Consider the following 22,719-nt stretch of genomic DNA (forward strand, 5'->3'; position numbering starts at 1 on the left):
GCTAGCTAGGGAGGAGTGATAACTCCGTCTCACTTGACTGGGCAACCACTGAGACATATGTTCCCTAGTGACTCCCTTTCATTCCAAGACCTTAAGGGCACAAATTTTCAAGATAGTGACATTATTCCTGAGATATTACGCCCAGGTCCTCTGCACCAGGGGAATTGCACTCTGGCCGCCACCCTGCATGCAGTGGGTGCACCAAGTGGAATCTGGCCACAGGGCCTCACTCTTAAAGCTCATCGGAAATAGCCTCTAGCACAGTGGTTCTGAACCTATTTACTATTGTGGGCCGCATAGGGTGACCAGATGTCCCTATAAAATCGGGACAGGCCTGATATTTGGGGCTTTGTCTTATACCGGTGCCAATTACCCCCCACACCCGTTCCGATTTTTCACCCTTGCTATCTGGTCACCCTAGGGCCGCATATGCAGCTCTCAATATGTTAATATGTGGGTCACATCCACACAATATATATACTACCTGTATGGCCCTGAGGATGGCACATGGGTTGCAGCTGTGTGCTGATTGGGCTGCAAGCAGCCTGTAGGCTGCGGGTTGAGAACCACTGGGCTGGTAGCACAGCACCCCCTAGCACCATGCTGGAGCATTGGGGCTGATAGGGATGAAGAGCCATCTATTGAATCACCGTTGCCATTTCCTATAGCATCCTGGGTTTTCCTTGGAGGTCTCCTCTCCTTGCACTGACCTGGCACAATGCTGCTTAGCTGGTGAGAACTCAGTCTATCCCTGGCATGTAATTGTCTCCTCCTTCCAGATGAAACTATGGAATCCACAGTCAGAAAAGTTCTGAACACTACGTACGAGAAGCTGACCAACTCTCTGTCCCAGGATAATATATCGGACGAGATTAAATATCTCAAGTGAGTCTGCAGCCCAATTTCTCCCTTAACGCCCAATGATTTAGACACCCCAGCCTACACTCACATAGGGCTCTGCTTTCCTGCTCTATGGACAGACCCATGTCGCACTGTGCAGATCTGGCTCTGAACTCCTCCTGCATTTGCAGGATTCCGATTCAGGCCTGTGTCTAGATAGCACCATGGGAATTGACAAACTGGATCAGACCACGGTCCCTCTAGACCAGGGTCCTTTCTCTGACAGAGGCAGCACCAGCTGCTTCAGAGGAAAGTATAAGACCCCTCACAATTCTGGGATGTCCCTGCTGCAGGGACAGTTCATTCCCCAGCCCTGTAGAGCTACTGGAAAAGAGAACCCCACTGCAGATACCTTCCCCACATGGGTCTCCCCCCAGGGCTCCAAGAGGAAACTGTGTTCAGGAGGCATCCCTAATGGTGCAGGTTCTATAGAACGTTGCTGCTCAGGAACCAAGGAGAAGCAAAGAGCTGGTATGGCGGCTCAGGGCCTTTGCACAGGCTTCTCTGGGCTTACACGGCTCTCTGGGGATGCTCCCAGTTTGGGATTGGGCCCCGCTGCCTGAACAGGATGACATGGGGAGAATAAGGCCATTGGGGGTATGTCTACACTGCATTGTAAACCTGAGTCTGTGGGTCCTGTGGCACCTTTGAGACTAACAGAAATATTGGGAGCATAAGCTTTCGTGGGTAAGAACCTCACTTCTTCAGATGCAAGTAATGGGATTTCCATTACTTGCATCTGAAGAAGTGAGGTTCTTACCCACGAAAGCTCATGCTCCCAATACTTCTGTTAGTCTCAAAGGTGCCACAGGACCCTCTGTTGCTTTTTACAGATTCAGACTAACACGGCTACCCCTCTGATACTGGGTCTGTGGGACTCACGCCTAGAGAGTTGTTTCCAAGCCTGCGCTTGTGCATCCACATGACATTGTAAACCCAGGTTTAGGATGTCTGGACCCCGGACTCACAACCGTGTTGACACGTCCGTACTGCACTAGGCAGACCATGAGGTGGTGCGTCAGTGCAAAGGGGTCCCCACAGCCAAACGTGGGGAGGGCCTGGTCTGGTTCACTCAGCTCAGCAGGGCTGTCAGGCCACTCCTGGTGTCCAGGAACCTGGAAAGCCTCTCTGTTCTCAGGTCTGTCGGGGGGCTGGTAGGGGAACCCAGGCCCACCCACTCCACTGGGTTCCAGCTCAGGGCCCTCAAGCCAGACAAGGAACGTCTGGGTTTGCTGATTCTGAGAGTACCCTGAGCTCCGTCCTGCCTTCCCTCGGGCCTCTGCAGGCTCTTCAGTCTATTGGCCTGTTCGCTCCTTGCTGGGGTGTTCTCCCTGGGCAGCTCTCTGGTAGTCTGCTGACAGGAGTTCCTTTCTCCTGCCTCCCAGCCCTTTTATCCTCCCAGCTGCTGTTAGCCAGCCAATCAGTAGTGGCTGGCAGTGCCTGTATTAACCCTTTGGTTGCTGGGCTAGCATGGGGTACATACATCCTATGACACAGACCTTCTGCTTCTAGGGGCGTATTCCAGGGTTCCTAGCCCCTCGCCAGCTGTAGCTGCTCTAGGCCTTGGTTCATGGTTTATGGCAGGAAAACTTGTCTGTCCATCCAGCCAAACCTTAACGATAGCGGAGCCTGATCCAGTGTTCATCTAAATCATTTTGGGGGTTGGAGAGAAGGGGAGTCTTTCCATTGACTCCAATGGGGCTGTATTTGTGAGGAAGGGAACTGCCTGGCCCTTCCCAAATATGTGAATCTGTCTAACCCTCCCTTCCTCTTGCCTTTTCCACAGGAACCGCCTCCTCACCTTGAAAGAAAAGTCTTCGCTGGACCCCATTTACATTGGGCTCTTTGGCAGCACCGGGGCTGGGAAGAGCTCGCTGTTCAATGCCATCATCGAGCAGCAGTTCTTCCTGCCAGTGTCGGGGAGCCAAGCCTGCACCTCGTGCATCGTGCAAGTCAGCAGCAGCCGGAGCAAAAACTACGAGGCAAAAATTCACCTTCTCTCACTACAGGCAAGTCTAATTCTTCAGCATGGCACAGGGCACGGATGTGTTCTTTAGGACAGTATCCTGGCTGCAGGGTGTGTAGCCACAGCCCCTCCACAGGGTAACTCTGTTTTATGGAGAGGGCAGCTGGCTCCCTGGCCCAGAAGGCCCCTGCTGGCTGCTTCTTGTATTAAACCTCAGCCCTGCCTGATGATTGCCAAGGGCTCCAGGAAGGAATGAGTGTCCTCTAAGGACAGGGTTGGGGCTGGTTCTCTTAGTAGGCCAGGAGGGAACAGGTGGAAGCAACAGCACTTCCCTCCCTGCTTTGCTTGTAGTTGTCCAGAGGGGAATCCTGCTGCTGGAACCACAGCTAGTTCGTCTGCTGCAGAAGCCAGGGAACCACTTGTGCTGCGTCTGCACTATAGTTCCCCACAGCGTCTCCTGCAGCACCGAGCCAGTTCCCAGCTCCCATCCTCTGCCCTCTGCTCGGCACTAAAATAGCTCTGTAGTGCCTTTGATTGGAATGCTGTTACACCAATCCCACCCAGCCTGAGCTCTAGGCACCCCCATAGCTACTGAAATCCACTACCACTGCCTCGACAACCCAAGTCAAATCCAGCCCCAACTCCTGCATTATTCTGTAGCAGCCTTGCCCGGCCCCTGCCCCAGCCCCCCGAATGCCCAAGATAACAATGGCATGTTTTCCCGTCTCTGTACTGGCAGGAATGGAAGGAGGAACTGAAGAATCTGGTGGAGCTTGTGCGGAAACCCGGAGAGGAGGAAGAAGAGGAGGAGGAAGGGAAGGGCGAGGATGATGTAGGTGAAGCTGTCCAAAAGCTTCAAGCGCTCTATGGGAGAGATGCTGAAAAAAGACCTTATGAAGACCTGTTGAGAGCAAAGCCCCTAGTAAATATCCCTCCCGCAAAATGTATTCGCCTCGAGGGAGCGCAGGTGAGTGAGTGTGTGATCATAAATTCCAAATCCAGAAGATCGTTGTGGGTTCAAAAAAGAACGAGATCAGTTCATGGAGGACAGGTCAATCTATGGCTCTTAGCCAAGATGGTCAGGGACAAACCCCATGCTCTAAACCTCTGACTGCCAGAAATTGGGAGTGGACGACAGGGGATGGATCACTAGATAAAGAGCCTTGTTCTGTTTACTCCTTGTGAAGCATCTGGCATTGGCCACTGTCCGAAGACCGGGTGGTGGGCTAGATGGACCATTGATCTGACCCAGTGTGGCCGTTCTTATGTCAGGGAGATGGGTGGAGAGGGTAAGGCCAGAGCAGGAGGAGGCTGGGAAGGCGAGGGGATGGGGAGGGAGGTGCTAGAGCCGGCGGAGGGAGTCCGGAGCAGCTGGGCTCAGTCCCAGTTTCAGACAGTGAAGGCAGGTGAGAGGTGGGGAGGAGAAGCAGCGAAGTGTTGCTTCTTGCCACTGGCTAAACCAATGCCTCATAGTTTTTCCTGTGACATCGCTTATATGAGTGACCGATATAAATTTTAAGTTCTCTAATATGTAAGTCATCAACCCTGAACAATTATATAAGTTCTGCGTGGGAGTGTGAATCCTGCTGCACTAATTAGGGCAGTGATGCTCAAACTATTTACCAGCCAGTCGTTCTTTTGTCAGAGGAACAAAAGTAGGAGGGGAGAGAGTCAAGACAGTGACAGGAAATGGGTGACCAGACATTTCCCTGTCTTAGGGGTGAGGAGAGGATGAGCGGCTAGGGAGAGGTGTACACTAAAGTCTGACTTTTTCAACCTGAAATTATTATACACGCAATGACTGAGGCGTAAAGGGGAGTTAAAAGGTCAAAATACAAACTGAAAAACAGGATTTGGTGATTTTTAAAATCACCAAAAAGATTTTGATCTCTTAAAGTTGGCAGTGCTGCAGTCAGACGTGTGATAGACACACCCGAGCTAGCTCGGGTATGTCTCCATGTGCTGCAATCATACCCCTCTGCCCCCTTCGCAGTGCAGACGTACCCCTTTAAGGAAAGGCGGTAACATTTACATTCAGTAGGTGCCTCCTTCAGCTTTACATTGAGCTACGAACGAGCTTTGCTGGCTGTGGATGGGTTTTTCCAGAGAACTTGGAATAGGCCAAACTCAGGGCAAAATTGTCCCCTCCTGCATGAATCTATTGAGGGATTCCCCGTGGAGATTACCCCAGTCTGTCCCACTGAGGGAGTGAGCTCCGCCTGCCCCATCCCACTCCTCCACACCCCTGGCAGGAAGGCAGCTCCGGTGCTGCCACCTAGAGCCCGGCAACATTTCCTCACCAAAAATATTTCCAGTTGGAAAATGTGGGTTAGTTGAAGTCTAAACGTTAGGCAGGAAAATGACAATTGTAACTGATATTCTGATTTTTTCCGATCAGGGACATCAAACCAACAATACTTTTGTGGCGAATCATCACTTTGAAACCATTGTTTTGCTTTGTTTCGATTTAAAAATGTCATCTTGGCTTTGGGATTTGCAAGGGTTTTCCTGCCTTTCTCTTCCCAAATTTCAAGTGGGGATTTTCCCTGAGGAATTGACCACAGGGAACATTTCTGCTTTCTGATCAGCTCTGCCAGCCATGCAGAGGCAACTGTAACCCTCTCCCCCCGGCAGCCCACCTCCTTGCCCCGTTCCCTAGCCACAGCCACTCCCAGGGACCTGCTGGAGAAAGTTAATCAGGCCTCAGGCTACAGTGACTCACTCAGGTGTCCTCTGCAGTACCAGAGAGGGAGATGCTGTGCTTCCCTCCTGCTGTTTAGCTCTGGTGAAAGCTCTATCAGAATTGGAAGGAGGCTGGACTTCCTGGGCTCTATTCCCAGCTCAGACAATGACTCACTGGTGCTCTTGCTCTTCCCGGCCCCTCAGTTTCCTCCTCTGTAAAATGGTGGGGAATGAAACTTAGTCTCACAACACCCCCAGGTGGCAGATTGTCAATTAATTTTACTGCTCACTGATGACTTTGAGGTCCTATCACCATGGAGGGGCAGAGTTTGATTTATTTATCGTGTTTCAGGCAAAAGAACTCTCTGACAAACTGGACCCTTATGTGCGGTGTCAGAGTGACAAGGATGAGGAGGAGGCAGCCCTGGAGGAAGAGAAAGCCAAGATGCGACTCTGGCCACTAATCAAATACGTGGAAGTGACGATTCCGAAGTCCGACATGATTCCGGAAGGTGTCGTGTTTATGGATATTCCCGGGACAGGAGATTACAACAGCAAAAGGGACGAAATGTGGAAAGAGGTGACTCACCAGCTCTGATGTGTGGGAGAAAATGCTGTTATGTTATTTGGCTGGAAAGCATTTAACCATTGGTTCTAGTGTTACTATTCCAATGTAATGAAGGAAGGAAAGTTCTAGAGAGGGCAGTGAGCTCTGTGGCCTGGGGAAGGCCTGGGCAAGGCTTTAACGGAACGAAGCAGCATCCACACTGTCTAGTGCGGGGGCACCCCTGATATTAGCTAACAGTGCTTCCCAGCTTGGATCCATTGCTGCTCCTGGATTCCTGTAGCATCAAAGCCCCATAGCGCCTTTCTCCGTCCGCTCTTCACTAGTGCAGACTCTGCAATGATCAGATGCACCGTTCTCTTCTCTGCACTAGGGCTGTCCAACGGAATATCTACGCAGCAATTAAACACCCGCAGCTGGCCCGCTTCAGCTGGCTCACGCTCGGGCTCTGGGGCTGTAAAATTGCTGTGTAGATGTTCCGGCTTGGGCTGGAGCCTGGGCTCTGGGACCCTCCTTCCCCCATGGTGTTTAATTGCTGAGTAGAAATACCCCTAGAGGTCAGCTCAGAACCTCCAGCTAGCAGAGTCCTGAGTGGCACACAGCTGAGGGGCTTGAGCTAGGGGCTCAAGTCTGTAAATTGCTGGCACAATCCTGCAGAGACTGAGCACTCTGCACTGCCATTGCAGTCAGTGGGGAATCCAGGGTGCTCGGCATGTCTCAGGATGGAGCCTGGCTGCCTCTTTGCTTCCAGATATAATCCTCTCTCTCTCTCTCTCACTCTCTCTCTCTCTCTCTCACTCTCTCTCCTTAAGAGCATCAATAAATGTTCAGTCATCTGGGTTATCAGCGACATTGAACGAGTTCTGGGGGACAAAGTCCATGAAGTGCTGCTGAAAGAGAGCATCAAAGCTTACCAAGGCGGGATGTGCAGTGACATCGCTCTGGTGGTCACCAAGTCTGATAAGCTGCATCTGAAGGAATACCTGAGGTAGTGGAATAGACTGTCCCTGGGCTTCAGGGACTGAGAGTCTTTCCTTTAGAGATTTACAGTGTGTCTGCCTGTCTTCCTCCTGCAGCCCCTCCTTCTAGCTACCACCTCATCCATGTTCACCCATCGGCTTCTGAAGCATCTGCCATTTGTTCTGGCTGGTGTTTTCTGACTGCAGTGTCTAACAACAGTACCAGGGGTTCTCAAACGTATTTGATCATGCCCCCCTTCTTTGTGTCTAGTAGTAATTTACGCCCCCCCTTCCGCCACACAAGTACATATAGAGATAAAAAATAAACCAACCTGCAACTCACTAAATATTAAAAGCAGTGAGGCATTGATTCAGACACACCCAATGATCCCTTGTAATAAGAACAAAAGCAAAACAGTAAGGTGTTTTTTCCCTAAAGCATCTTGCACCTCCCCAGAATACATTCCCCCTCCTGCACAGTTTGAGAACCTCTGGTCTAGACAGGATGAAAGTGTGGGTATTTGTGTGTGTAACACTGTGCCCCTGGGAGGCTCGGCAGCAGGAACTGAACCTGAGATCTCAAGATTTAAACACATGAGCCTCAACTGCCTGAGCTAAAAGACCTGCTGTGCAAGCCATGGCTACAGCAAGCTACTCCACCCCCATGGTTCTGTCTGCACGGCCCTCGGGGGTGTGACTGCAGCACATGGAGCCATACCCATGCTAGCTCTGAGCTAGCTAGCTCGGGTGCCAATAGCAGTGAAGCCACTGCAGCGTGGGCTAGCTGCCCAAGTACATACCCAGCTCCCTGGGGGGCTGTATTTGGCACCTAGTCTGTGCCACAGCCAGGGCCGGCTCTAGGCACCAGCAAACCAAGCACGTGCTTGGGGCAGCACATTTTCAAGGCCAGCATTCTGGTCATTTTTTTTTATTTTTTTTTTGGTGCTTCCGGTGGCAAAAGCCTACAGCCGGCCCTGGCAGCAGCAGCGCGTCGTGCCCAGGGGGCGCCCTGTAGCCGCTGCGGTTCGCGCCGCGGGGGAGCAGCGCCCACACCTTGTGGCTGGGCCGGGCAGGCTTCGAGTGGGGGACACTCAGGCTGGGGGACACCCCACGGGGCACACGGAGCCGCCTGCAGGTGCCGCAGGGCGGCCGCCCCCAGCACTGCAGCCGGAGCTGGGCGAAACGGCCCAAGCCGCCCAGGGACTGTGGCAGGGCGGCCAGAAGCAGCAGCAGCAGCGGGGCCATAGAGGGCGGGGTGCTATCGTGTGGGTCCTGCGTCCCGCTCTCCGGGGCTCCGCTGCCTCTGGGGCTACCCTGCCCCGGCTCCTCAGCCCTCTGCTGGGGCAGTCCCCCGGCTCTGCCCTCCCAGGTCCCGGCCGGTCCTGGAGGCGGGAGCCCTGGATGGAGGGACCCTGGGCTGAGGCACGGCCCGGGAGGCCCGCTGCTTACCCCGACCCTGCCAGCGCCGGACTGGCTGGAGGTGAGTGGGGAGCGGGCAGAGTCATCACTGGTGGGGGGGAGCCCAGGGCTGGGGCGGGAGGGGGCGGGAAGAGAGAGCCCAGGGCTGGGGCAGCAGGGGGTGTGGGTGGGGGGGAAGAGAGAGCCCAGGGCTGGGGTGGGGGCAGCCAAAAATTTTTTTGCTTGGGGTGGCCAAAAACCTAGAGCTGGCCCCGGCCACAGCCTGTGCTGCCATGGCCTAGCTGCTAGGATGGACTATAAGGGATAGAAATCTGGCTAGATCATTGGGCTCAACGGGTAGTGATCAATGGCTCCATGACTAGTTGGCAGCCGGTATCAAGCGGAGTGCCCCAAGGGTCGGTCCTGGGGCCGGTTTTGTTCAATATTTTCAATAATGATCTGGAGGATGGCGTGGATTGTACCCTCAGCAAGTTTGCAGATGATACTAAGCTGTGGTGAGAGATAGATACGCTGGAGGGTAGGGATAGGATACAGACGGACCTAGACAAATAGGAGGATTGGGCCAAAAGAAATCTGATGAGGTTCAACAAGGACAAGTGCAGAGTCCTGCACTTAGGACAGAAGAATCCCATGCACTGCTACAGACTAGGGACCGAATGGCTAGGCAGCAGTTCTGGAGAAAAGGACCTAGGGTAGGGGCGGGCAAAGTTTTTGGCCTGAGGGCTCCATCGGGTTTCCAAAATTGTATGGAGGGCAGGTTAGGGGAGGCTGTGCCTCCCCAAACAGCCAGGCATGGCCTGGTCAACGCCCCCATCCGACCCCCCCCCTGCTTCTTGCCTCCTGACGGCCCCCCCAGGACTCCTGCCTCATCCACCCCCCATCCTCCCAGTCCCCTGACCGGCCCCAGACTCCCCACCCCTGACTGCCCCCCACTGCCCCATCCAACCTCTCCTCTCATTCCTGACTGCCCCCCGGAACCCCTGCCCCCATGTTCCCTGCCCTCTGACCCCTATCCACACCCCTGCGACCCCTATCCACACCCCCGCCCCCTGACCACCACCCCGAACTCCTCTGCCCCCTTACCACACTGCCTGGAGCACCGGTGGCTGGCAGCGCTACAGCCGCACCTCCCAGAGCACCAGGACGGGCTGCCACGCCACCGCGCAGCACAGAGAACTGGGTCAGGCCGTGGTTCTGCAGCTGCACTTCCCCAGGAGCTCACAGCCTCACCAACCAGAGCATTGAGTGTTGAACCACCAACGGGTATGTGTGTCACAGGGGATTTAGGAAGAAATCGGCCCTGGGATGAACTGTATTGCAAATGACTCTACAATAAGCCCCCTTGCTCTCACCACCACACTGATCAGTGCTCACAAGTCCCCCATGTGTGAAATCACTCGAAGAAGAGGATGTTACTTACTGTACCTGGAGGTTCTCTGAGATGTGTGGTCCCTAGCTGTGTTCCACTACCTACCCTCCTGTCCCTCTGCTTCGGACTTCACCATAGTGCAGTAAGAGGAGGAACTGGAGTAGTGCTGACCTGCAGTGCCCCTTACACTCTGTCGGGAGCACAAAAGGACATACCGCCCATGCAGGTCAACAGACACTGCTTCGAAAAAATCAGGACTCACGTGCACAGCACGGATGTACACCTATGTGTGGAATACATCTAGGGACCACACATCTTGAAGAACTTCCAGTACAGGAAGTAACCTCTTATTTCAAGAGCTTTGGTCTCTTGAATCCCCTAAGTTATCTATCATTTAGGGGTTTGCGCCCCCTCTCTTTATAGAACAGTAAACCTTTGAAATGTATTCCCACATAAGGTTCCTTTCTCCTGCTGGGTGTGGCTGCCAGTCTGTCTGCTGTAAATTCCAGGCTGTCTTCTCTCTTGCTGGTGATTTTTACAATGCAAATGATCTTTTCCTGCAACCTCAGATACAAATGAATAGATCATTGAATTGGACCCACCTGGTCTGAGATGTCAGCCTCTTTCCTTTGTCTGGAGAAAACTTATCAGTTTCCCCTGATGTGCCTGGTTTACACACATTTTAGTCACATATTTCCTGCCCATCTGTAAAGTTCTTTGTGGGTTGACCATATGTATGTACATAAAGCAAGAATATTAATGATATATTACGGGCCACCTTTTGGATATATATCATGATGACAGTGTGTGAGGTGTAGCAAGTATGTCAGATCTGACAAGAGTTGTGAAGCACCAATTCACTTCTGTGTCACAGGGGGTTATGAAGAAACAGGTCATTCTATGGTTGCTTTCTACAGTGATTCTTGCACCTTCCATTGAAACATCTGGTGCTGGCCACTGCCGGAGACAGGATGTTGAGCTAGATGGACCTTGGGTCTGATCCAGTCTGCAATACTTATGAACATGCTAAAGCCCATTTCCTACCTTCCAGACTGTGTATTGTCACCTTCCCATAACCCCCTGCACGTAGTTATGTGCAATGGGCATGATAAGATTTTTGATGTTTGCCATACCTGATTAAATGTGTCATTTTAATTTTTTTCCAGGGAAAGAAAAGAGAAACACGTGAGTATTTGCAGACTTTTTTTAAAAAATAAGTTATAGTCTTAAAAATGAACTCTCCATGAACAAAAATGAGAGGTCACTGATTTATCTTCTAAAGATGGATGTCATCCACTAGGGCTGCCTAATACAATGGGGTGTTCCAGCAAGAGTCCTGATTACTGTAAGAGGAGCTGCAGGGTTAATTTATAGCATCCATGGGCCCAGTCTAGGTATCCCCTGCTCACCCTACACATGTGAGGCCCCCATTCGCTTTGGGTGGGTAAGAAAAAGACAGTTTAGCCCACAATCAGGATAAAATTACAAGAGCTATCGGCATTTGTAGTTCAGGGAGGAAGTTGATCATCAGCTGGAATGGGGTAAATATCCTAAGGGAGGCCTGGTGCAGTGGCATGAGAGCCATGAAGTCTCTTGTTCTCCTCCCATCTTTGTAACAGACTCGTTGTGTGTCCTTGGGTTAGTCACTTAACCTCTGTTCCCCTTAGTTTCTCCAGCTGTAAAACTGGAGCAATAAGACAGTCCCTATACATGGGAGCGCTGAGAAATGCATGAAGTGAAAATTACAGATGCAGGCATTATTATACCGACACATGAAGAGAAGGGAGTTACTTCACAAGTAGACCTTTAATCATTTTTGTTGCTCTTCTCTGGACTTTCTCCAATTTGTTCACATCTTTCCTGAAAGGTGGTGCCCAGAACTGGACACAGTACTCCAGCTGAGGCCTTATAAGTGCTGAGTAGAGCAGAAGAATTACTTCTCGTCTTTCTTACAATACTCCTGCCATTACATCCCAGAATGATCACTTTTTTTGCAGCGGTGTTACACTGTTGACTCATATTTAGCTTGTGATCCACTATGATCGCCAAACCTCTTTCTGTAGTACTCCTTCCTAGGCAGTCATTTCCCATTTTGTATGTGTGAAAATGATTGTTCCTTCCTAAGTGGAGTATTTTGCATTTGTCCTTATTGAATTTCATCCTATTCACTTCAGACCATTTCTCCATGTAAGCGGGTGAATGGTCCCACCATTGTGGGGAACTTTCCTGGCTTTTACACTGCCCCAGTGGAATCGGCTACCCAAAGGATCTGAGTCCTTGCTCCAGCTCCCTTTACCCACAGGCCTGCCTGACCTGGGGGACTCCCCTTCCACTCTCCTGGGTGGCAGAGTCCTCGTAACCCCGACAAGGCTGGACCCAGCATTCCTGGGGGGCTCGACCCCCAAACTTGTCCTGGTCACTTAGGCCAGGGGCTAGGGTGTCCCCACTCCAGGGCGTGCTCTCTGCACTGGATGTTTCTCTGACCCACTGATCACTGCATAGAGCTCAAAGCAAATACAGTTTATTAAACAGCAGACAATTAAAACAATGAGGGAAAACTGGGAAAGGTTAAAGGAAAACCCGTCACCCCGCTCTGTGGGCACAGGGGCACCACAAGCAGCGTCGCTGGAACGTCCGGGCAGCTCAGTCTGTTCCTCACCCGTCCCAGGCCCTGCCCAGGCCCTGGCTGTGCTGCAGGGACGCTGCGGGTCGACACTTGCTCTGGCGGTGGCCACACGCCCTCAGGCTCTAGGTGGCAGGGCCCTGCTTCCCAGCGTGGCCCCTGCCCTGTTGGGGTTACGATCCCCCCAAGTCTGGCCTGCCCGGCCTCTTCACTGGGGGCGTCTCCCTGTGCTGGGCCCATTGCCCGGGGCCCCCCTCGCTCTCCCCAGCCGCTCACCGCACCCAGCTCCGGCCTGCCCCAGCCCGCCTCCAGCTCAGCTCTCTGAGCTGCCCCTCTGGCTCTGGCCGGCGCGGCTCAGCTTCCCAGCCCAGCTCTGGCTGCTGCTCTCCCCTTAACTCAGCCCCCCTCTGCCTCAGGCAGCTCCCCTCACACGGAGGACAGGACCCTGGGCTCCTGGCTCCCTCATTGGCCGGCCTGTCTTGTCAATCAGGCTGACATGGAGCATTGGCCTCTCCCCATTGGCCCTGGGGACCGTCAGTCTCAGGATCCTGATTTCTCTTCGGCCCTTCCCCTTTCCTTTGGTACTGGGAGAGGCCAGCCAAAACCCCCACTAAGTGTCAGTGGGGGGCCAGCAGCCCCCTTACATCCAGTTTGTCCAGATCATTTTGAATTTTAATCCTATCCTCCAAAGCACCTGCAAACCCTCCTAGCTTGGTACTGTCCGCCGACTTTAAGTGAACTCTCTATGCCACTATCTAAATCACTGATGAAGATATTGAACAGAACCAGACCAAGGACCAATTCCTATGGGACCCCACTCTATATGCCCTTCCAGCTTGACTGTGAACCACTGATAACTACCCTCTGGGAACGGTTTTCCAACCAGTTAGGCACCCGCCTTACTGACGCTCCATCTAGGCTGTGTTTCCCTAGTTTGTTTATGAGAAGGTCATGCGAGACAGTATCAACAGCCTCACTAAAGTCAAGATACACCACGTCTACCGCTTCCCCCATCCACAAGGCTTGTTACCCTATCAAGGAAAGCTGTTAGATTCGGTTTACATGATTTGTTCTTGACAAATCCATGTTGACTGTTAATCCAGGTTAACAGCAGTGTGTTAAAAGCACACTAGGGAACTTCTAGTCCACGCTGGCAGGGTCCACATGGGCCAGTTAATGTGCAACATATTAGTGGGCTCTAGAAATCACATCCCTGTAGGTGGCATTACTGGTTCATGTAGACAAGCCCTAAAAGATCTTCTCTAGCTCAAACAGAAGTTCTGGGCTTGATGCAGAAATTCCAGGGTGAAGTTTGTCCTGTGTTTTGTTGGAAACCAGATTAGATGGTGTCTGCTGGCTTTAAAATCTATGAAAGCATTTTGGGGGCTACCTATAGTAACTTTCATTGTCTTTCCAAATGTAGAAACCTATAGAAACCAGACACGATGCCATTTTAGAGAGGAACGCATTCGTGAAAGGGAAGAAAATCAAAGGACTGAAGACAAAGCTCGGGGTAAAGTATAACACTGGGTTTTCTAGTTGTTGGAAACCTATTCCTAGTATATTTCAATAGTAAATGTGATGGTCCTTGGACTAACATTTATAAGTAAGTATTTTTCCATGAGATGTGATGATTTCTAGGTGGTCTCAACTATATTATAAAAACCTCGATGTCAACTCACAAAGTTCTAAGCCCTATTGAATTCTGGGGCCAGCTCTATCTTGGCCTTCAGGTGCCTAATTACTGTCAACATCCAATGGGAGCTAGTTGCCTAGCCTTGTTAGGCACTTCTGAAAATCCCATCCAGTGATAAAAACGTGTGTGTTTGGAGCTGCCCATCCTCTGTGGTTTGATTCCGAGTCATAAATAAGGGATCCAGGCGTTAAAGTCAGTGTCCAGACAAAGCTGATCCTCGATTCGGTGTTTGCTCAATGAAAAATTGACATCCCAAATCCAATCGTTTCACAGTAATACAGAATTAGGGATTTAAGATGCACTGTTTGTCTGCAGCACAAAGCATTCCTTAAACAAAGCCGGTAACGTAGGGAGAGAGGGAAGGAGGCCTCAGAAAGGGAGAGAGATGAGCTGGGACATTGATGAGGCAGAGATTTCACAAGGCTGTTCTTGGGGGCACAAGCTGCAGAGGAAGGGGCTCTCTCTCGCCCCAGTAATGGTGAGATTGTGTGACCAGACAGAGGAGTTTGCTGCTAAAGGGAGGAAAGGAGGGAGCGCAGTTTTGAACTGGATCCTGATATGAATGGGGTAGTTGAGGATACGCAACTGATTAAATTCACACTCGCTGCACCACGTATTGGCTAACTGTGGCAGAATTCTGCAGTGACAATAGAACTTGCCAGAAACTGGGAATAGGCAACAGGGGATGGATCACTTCATGATTGCCTGTTCTGTTCATTCCCTCTGGGGCACCTGCCATTGGCCACAGTTGGAAGACAGGATCCTGGGCTAGATGGACCTTTGTTCTCACCCAGTCTGGCCGCTCTTATGTTCTTATGAATTTTCTGAAGCTGCTTCAATAACCCCACTTTTTACATAATCTGTGTGTGTGTGGGGGGGGGTTGTTTGTTTGTTTTTGTTTTTTAGAGAATACTGCCGAGTGACTCAGAAATTCTGAACAAGGCTGATCTCGTTTACACGGTCAGTGCTAAAGAATACTGGCGGAAGAAGTATATGAATAAGGAAGAGACAGGTAACATATGAATTGCTAATGCTTCATTGCTCAGAGTGCTGACTCTGCATCTCTTACTGGTGATGGGCACACGCCACTGATGCAGGAATTTGATTCAAAGCAGCATCTAAATGTGCAGACGCTTTCCCCAAACTGTGGGGATTATATTTATTGTTATTATTTGTATTACAATTACACCTGTGTTACAATTGTATTACAAAGCTAAAACCCCAATTGGGACTCTGTGGTGCTGGGCGATCTACATGCACATAATAAGAGACAGTCCCTGCCATAAAGAGCTGATGATCTAAATAGATTCAACAAACTAAGTGAGTGTCACTGTCTTGGCCAAGGTCACACAGAGTATCTGTGGCAGAGCCAAAAATTGAATCCACAGCTCTGAGTCCCAGTGCACTGCAGACATGGAAATCTGTGGGGTTTGCAGGTGCTCAGCACCTCTCAGGTTCTGGCCCTCTCCAATGACCATCTGAGAGCCCCACTTCTGGCTTCTCTTCCACCAGTGATCGCACCTTTCTTCCAGCCCAAACCTCTATAGGCCCCCTGTCCAGTCCCTTCCCTTGACATCTCAGTAGCCCTCCCTTGCAGCCCCCTACATATGCTGCTTTGTTACATGGGACCCAGTTGTTCTGCTGGACCCGTCCACTGCTGAATCCAGAATCCTGGCATCTTGGTGCCCTGAACAGGAGTTTAATCTGCAGTTGAAGGCTAGAGAACCTTTACCTGTTAATGATCAAGGATCGGACTCGCTAAAGCTGGCCCAGGGTGTTGTAAATTCCATGCCCATGCCCCAGCCTGGCCTCTGCACCCAAAGGGAGGCATCGTCCGGAGGGGAGGCAAGTGCTGTTGCCACCAGCACCCTTCTGTGGGGTTCCTGCAGGGGAGGCACCTTCTCCATTGCAGCCAGGGCTCTCCAGGAGATGGGGGCTGCCCAGGGAACAATGCCCTGTATTAGCGTATCCCTCAGCTGTTCCAGCAACACCACCTCTGCAGCTAGCACTGCCCGTGCATTGGGCTCCACAGACCTTCTGGCAAAGCAGAGGTTGTGGGCATTGATGTCACTGCTGTGTGTGCCGTGAATCCCTGTCTCTGCCTGAGCCTCAGGGGGTATAACACTGCGACAGGGCCAGGGAGAGGACTTCATCCTTCAAACTACAGGGTCTCATGTCCTGAGTGCTGGAGGTTCAATACCCCATGTACCTGTCATTGCACAGCCGCAACCTTCCTTGCTTGTCACACAGCCAGCCCGGAAGCTGCAGGAGAGGCGGCATTCAGAGGACACAGCACTACATGTGTTGTTGATAGCAAAGCTTAGCTCTGCTTCTCAGCCCCCTGTTTCCTTCTTTGTGTTGCTTCCCCTTTTCCTCTCCCAACGTTGTGTAGCTTCTGCCTCCATACGCAGATCCCTGTGTAACGCTGACAGACCCTGGTCATCGGTGGGATCGAACTGGGGACCTCTGGAGCTTAGTTCATGAGCCTCTGCCGCATGAATTAAAAGCCAACTGGCTGTTGGCTAAGGCTGCAGAGCAGACTCATTTTATCTCTCTCTAAGTGGTCTTGGTGGGTTACACCTGCACAAACCGCCACCGCTGCCCTGCTCAGATCTGCAGCAGGCAATTTGTAGGTCCCTGAGTTTCTGAGACACCAGCTTTTCCTCCAAGTCTCTCAGCTGAAACAAGAGACGTTCTATAGATGGAAGATTCACCCAGGTTCAAACTGAAGCAGCCTGGAGCCCTAAGCACATCATGACATGGGGAGGGGGGATCATGGCTCCACCCCTACAGTTTCCCCAACCTGCCACCTAAAGTGATAGTGCCAGGAGGGCCCCCTCTGCTCCCAGAGTGTCTGAGGCAGAGTTTCACAGATGTGAGGGCCAGAAGGACCATTGTGATCATCTAGTCCAACCTCCTGCATAACGCAGGTCATAGGACTGCGCCGGAGTAATTCCCACTCCAAGTCAAACTCCAAGTGGGTTTGAACTAGAGCCCACCCTTCCGAAAAACATCCAGTAATAATACCTAGCTTTTTGAGAGCACTTGATTTAAACATTTACAGTGAGCGAGAATCCACAGTAGGTCCAGTGGTTAATGACCCCCAATGTTAAAAATGTGCACCTTATTTCTAGTCTGAATTTGTCTAGCTTAAATTCCAGCCACTGGATCACATTACAGCTTTGTCTGCTAGACTGAAGAGCCCATTATCAAATATTTATTCCCCATGTAGGTACTTAGCGGCTCTAACGTAAACCTTAACCTTCTCCTTGTTAAGCTAAATAGATTGAACTCCTTGAGTCTATCACAAAAGGCATGTTGCAAATTTCCAAATGTATATTTCAATATCCAAACTTCCCATGCTAATGCAGTCAGTGCATCTTGCCATTAAAGCACTTGTTCTGATACACAGGCTGTTGTGCTAAACCTCAAGCAACTAAACTTTCCACTCCCACTAAATTAAATTTTCCACTTTGAATAAAGGTTACACAACTAAACATCATTATTACGAACTATTCATAAAGCTTGCAAAGCGGTTGGTTCACTTGATAATAAGCCTTTACTTAGCAATAGGCCCTTTGGCTTAATAGCCAAGAGAGTCTACTTCTTCCCACCAGGCGTGACTGCCCGATGCCCCTCTCCTCAGGAGCAGCGTGAGTGTAAACAGGAGTCCCCTCTGCTCTCTGTGTTTCTGTTTGGATGGGTCAAGCTGTCTGCACTTTTCCACTCCTGCTACGCACAGAGCCCTCTGCTGGGCTGGAGTTCGGAGAGCCCTCCAGAGCAGTGGGGTTAACAGCCGCACTGAAATGCATGGGACAGTGCCCACCCTCACAGCAATTGGTTCAGGCTTTGTGCAGATTCAGGCAGATGTTACTCAACCAGTTTCCAAGCTATTCTTCACAACTGTGAGGAACAAAGACTTTACCCTTTGTAAATGCAGGCTGGGATTCTGATGTAATCACATGGCTCCTGGAGCTGGGGTCCGAGGCCTAGGCCTTAATCCAACCCTGTGTTCACTGATGGGAAGCTCTGCCGGAGCAATGTTCCCCCTGCTGAACATCCTCCAGGAGGAATGTCTCCTACCACATTTCTAAGGATATGTCTATACTATAAGCACTGCCGCTGCAGCTACATTGCTGACATGCTGTAGTGTAGACACTCGCTTCAGCAACGGAAGGGGGTTTTCTTTTGCTGTAGCAAAGTCATCCCCTTGAGAGGTGGTAGCTCGGCTGTTGACCCAGCTGTGTCTACCGTCTTCACGGCTGAGGATGTGAGGGACATTCCGAAAGCTGAGGTGACAAATCTGAGGAACAGTTCCAGATTGAGGTGTCATTAGAGGAGGTTTTGGAACAAACCTATAAACTAAACAGTAATAGGTCACCAGGATCAGATGGTATTCACCTAAGAGTTCTGAAGAAACTCAAATGTGAAATTGCAGAACCACTAACTGTAGTCTATAACCTATCATTTAAATCCGCTTCTGTACCAGATGATTGGAGGATAGCTAACGTGACACCAATTTTTAGAAAGCACTCCAGAGGTGATCCCGGCAATTACAGGCCAGTAAGCCTGACTTCAGTATCGGGAAAACTGATTGAAACTATAGTAAAGAACAGAATTGTCAGACACATAGATGAACATAATTTGTTGGGGAAGAGTCAACATGGTTCCCTTTTGTAAAGGGAAATCATGCCTCACCAGTCTACTAGAATTCTTTGAGGGGGTCAACAAGCATGTAGGGGATCCAGTGGATATTGTGTATTTAGATTTTCAGAAAGCCTTTGACAAGGTCCCTCACCAAAAGCTCTTAAGCAACGTAAGCTGTCATGGGATAAGAGGGAAGGTTCTCTCATGGATCGGTAACTGGTTAAAAGATGGGAAACAAAGGGTAGGAATAAATAGTCATTTCTCAGAATAGAGAGAAATAAATAGTGTTTTCCCCCAGGGGTCTGTACTGGGACCAGTCTTATTTAACATATTCATAAATGACCTGGAAAAAGGGGTAAACAGTGAGGTGGCAAAATTTGCAGATGATACAAAACTACTCAAGACAGTTAAGTCCCAGGCAGACTGTGAAGAGTTACAAATGGATCTTACAAATCTGGGTGACTGGGTAACAAAATGGCAGATGAAATTCAGTGTTGATAAATGCAAAGTAATGCACATTGGAAAACAATCCTAACTATACATATAAAATAACGGGGTCTAAATTAACTGTTACTACTCAAGAAAGAGATCTTGAAGGCATTGTGAATAGTTCTCTGAAAACATCCACTCAATGTGCAGCAGCAGTCAAAAAAGCGAACAAAATGCTGGGAATAATTAAGAGAGGGATAGATAATAAGACAGAAAATATCATATTGCCACTATATAAATCCATGGTACGCCCACATCTTGAATACTGCGTGCTGATCTGGTTGCCCCATCTCAAAAAAGATATATTGGAATTGGAAAAGGTACAGAAAAGGGCAACAAAAATGACTAAGAGTATGGAACAGTTTCTATATGAGGAGAGATTAATAAGACTGGGACTTTTCAGCTTGGAAAAGAGACAACTAAGGGGGGATATGATAGAGGTCTATAAAATCAAGACTGGTGTGGAGAAAGTAAATAAGGAAGTGTTTTTTACTCTTCATAACACAAGAACTAGGGGTCATCAAATGAAATTAATAGGCAGCAGGTATAAAACAAAAAAAGGAAGACGGGATACTGAGCTAGATGGACCTTTGGTCTAACCCAATATGGCCGTTCTTATGTACAGTGGAGGTTAGGTTGATCTTACTTACATCACACAGGGAGTGAAATTTTTCACAGCCCTGAGCGCCATGGCTAGGTCATCCTCGGTGTAGACCAGGACTAACTCTGCCTCTCTGTGCTATTCCAGAGATCCCCAAGCTGAGAGAGTACATCAGGAATATCTTTCTGAAAGAGAAGAAGAAGCTGCTGGTGGATTATGTGACAGAGGCTCTCGGCATTGTCCTGCTGGCTGAGAATTTCAACTCCACACGAGACACGGTGGTACGGCTGGAAGAGCTTTGGGCGCTACAATCTGCTTCACTACTAGCACAGTGATGGTGCAGTGAATAGTCCCCTCTCTTCCCACTGCAGCAGTGTCCCTGCACTCTGCCTTCTCCCCGTTCCATCCCTGCTCCTTTGAACCGGGCCACTCGCCCCATGGTTCCTAGCAGGAAACAAATGCAAATCTGCTCTAAAAGTCTAGTAATGAGCTGGCTAGTGTGTAAATGCACCACTGCCCCCGATGGATGGAGCTGGAGCTGTTTATCTATGTGCCATAGACCCTATACTGCTGACAGTTAATGGGGATGGTTCTGTAGTTCAAACTAGGGAGAGGGACTATATTTTTTGATGCAGGAGGCTCTGAGTTCTGTCCCTAGGGCAGGGCTAGATGATGACATGGCAGAAATCCCTGCACCCCTTCTACACTACAGTTTACTCCATTGGCAGCATCAGTGAAACTGTGTCAGAGGTGAAACATGCTATTTTCCCTAGTGTAGACACACCCACGTTGTCCAAGGCCATGCTCTATTTGTCCGGTTTGGCTTTTTGATGATGCCACACCAAGCACTACCTCCCAATTGCTCACCACTGGACCCATATCACCGGGGGACAAAAACGTATCCCTGCGCCCATTGTGTTCTGTGGGCGGGTAAAGCAGTGAAAGGAGGAAAAAGATACAGAGGTTCTGTTCTTTTCCCCCCATCTATAATTGATGTTTAAAACCACTACTGGCTTTATCTGCAAAGGCAGCCAAACCTTGTACCTCCCTGTTTCCCACCTGTCCCTTCACACGGCCTCCAGCATCATGCAACGCTGGGGCTTTGGTTCATTACCGACTCAGAGCACCACCGGCTGGACTGGCGACACCACCTCTTCCAGCACAGTGTGTTCTTTAGATGCCTCCCATGCGGGTGCTGACCGAACCCAGGCCTGCGCTGCGGTTTCTAGCGAGAAGAAATCTTGGCCTGTATCTTTATTTTGCCTCCAGCATCAGCTGCGCAATGATGTGTCCTTTGCTCTTCTGCCACTGCAGAATCACTATCAGCAGAGCGGTTTGGAAGGCTTTGTGGAGGACAAGATCGAGGCTTTGGAGAAGGAGATTGAGAAATGTTTTGCCCAGCTGGAACAGCCCCTTAACGAAGGCGTGAAGCAAGCCAAATTATCTCACCAAAAAGCGTTCTCTCGGCTCCTTACAGTGAGTAGCAAGCTCTCGACTTAGACCTCGTGTGCAGCTTTCATTCTCTGGCCAGCAACCACCTCCACCTTTGCTTCCCCATTGCTAATTAACTTTTGAGAAGTGCTTTGAGATCTGTGGCGGGAAGTCCTATAAGGGCTAAGAATTATTATTGGGTGTTGAGAGGATTAATTAAGATTTGTAAAGGGCACTGGAAAAAAGACACCAGAGGAGAGCAGCATGTTATGGGCTAGATTCTGATCCTCTTATTCGCATGGAGTAGCCACTTACACCAATGGGACTCCTTGTGAGGTAAGGCGCTACTCAGTGAGTAAGGGTATTGGAATCCAGCCCCAAATTAATATAGGGCTCCATTCTGCCGCCTTTACTCAGTACTTTGCTCCCCTGAGTAGCCCTCAGTGGGATGACTTGCAGAGTAAGATGCTTCTCAACTTGGCCTGTGTCACTGTAGTGTGGACACTTTCTACTACGACAGAAGGGCTTTTCCATCCTGGAGTTAATCCACCCCCTTGAGAGGTGGTAGCGAGGTCAAAAGAAGAATTCTTCATCTACCTAACAGTGTCTACACCGGGCTTAGGTCAGCTTAACTATATCTCTCAGGGGTTACGTCAATCTACGTTTTAGGTGTAGACCAGGCCTTAGTCTCTTTGCCTGTGCTCCTCATCTGTACGGTAGAGATAATAATCCTTCCTTCGTCAGTCTATTAAAACAGTACGTGAGAGGGCAGGGTGTGCTTAGGCAAAATTCTGTATAGATCTATCCTTCTTCCAGCATCTCAGTTTAGCTTTTTGCTGATGCGCTGGCCAGAGCTCTGTCTTTCCAGAAAGCATCACAGAGACTCAGACCTCTCTCCTGTAACCTCTGGGGCTATTGTATGTAAAACCCTGATCAATGGAGGGTCATAGTTCCCAGTCGTTTCCTGAGGAAGCACCAGCACTTTATTGATAAAACAAACATTGAGTGCTCACAAAACACACAGTAAATTGTATACAACATTGTAAATAGCATTTGGAATACTGTGAAGAACTTTTAAACAAAAGCTCTTAGACAGTAAATCTGCTTATACAGACTCCCCCCTTTTGTTTCGGCTACAAACATTCCACTATATGGTTTCAGGGTAACTGTCTGTACTTTAGCTCACATATCAAAACACATCCGCCTCTGGTCTGCTCTCAGAGATGGTTTCTCAGGGCTTGTCTACGCTGGCAACATTAAAGCCCTGCCACGGCAGCACTTTAACGTGGCTTGTGTAGTTGTGGCAGAGCTCTCCTAGCGCTCTAAAAACCCACCTCCACGAAGGGCGTAGCTACCAGCGCTGGCGCACTGT

The 22,719-nt window shown here is 50.1% G+C and overlaps 1 protein-coding gene and 1 long non-coding RNA gene across 2 annotated transcripts in view; both read left to right on the forward strand.

Moving 5' to 3' along the window:
* Nucleotides 1–22,719, forward strand: part of LOC135982137 (uncharacterized) — a 530,422-nt gene that overhangs the window by 377,553 nt on the left and 130,150 nt on the right. The gene's annotated exons all lie outside the window — the stretch shown is intronic.
* NUGGC (nuclear GTPase, germinal center associated) overlaps nt 761–22,719 on the forward strand; it is a 126,996-nt gene continuing 105,037 nt past the window's right edge. The window contains exons 1-5 of the mRNA XM_065587428.1: nt 761–885; nt 2,687–2,909; nt 3,606–3,833; nt 5,901–6,128; nt 6,926–7,101. Of these exons, the coding sequence (XP_065443500.1) occupies nt 788–885; nt 2,687–2,909; nt 3,606–3,833; nt 5,901–6,128; nt 6,926–7,101 (953 nt within the window). The 5' untranslated portion in view covers nt 761–787. The remainder of the gene's footprint in view (nt 886–2,686; nt 2,910–3,605; nt 3,834–5,900; nt 6,129–6,925; nt 7,102–22,719) is intronic.

Source organism: Chrysemys picta, chromosome 3 (genome assembly GCF_011386835.1).
Source record: "Chrysemys picta bellii isolate R12L10 chromosome 3, ASM1138683v2, whole genome shotgun sequence".
In the NCBI taxonomy this organism is placed as follows: domain Eukaryota; kingdom Metazoa; phylum Chordata; order Testudines; family Emydidae; genus Chrysemys; species Chrysemys picta.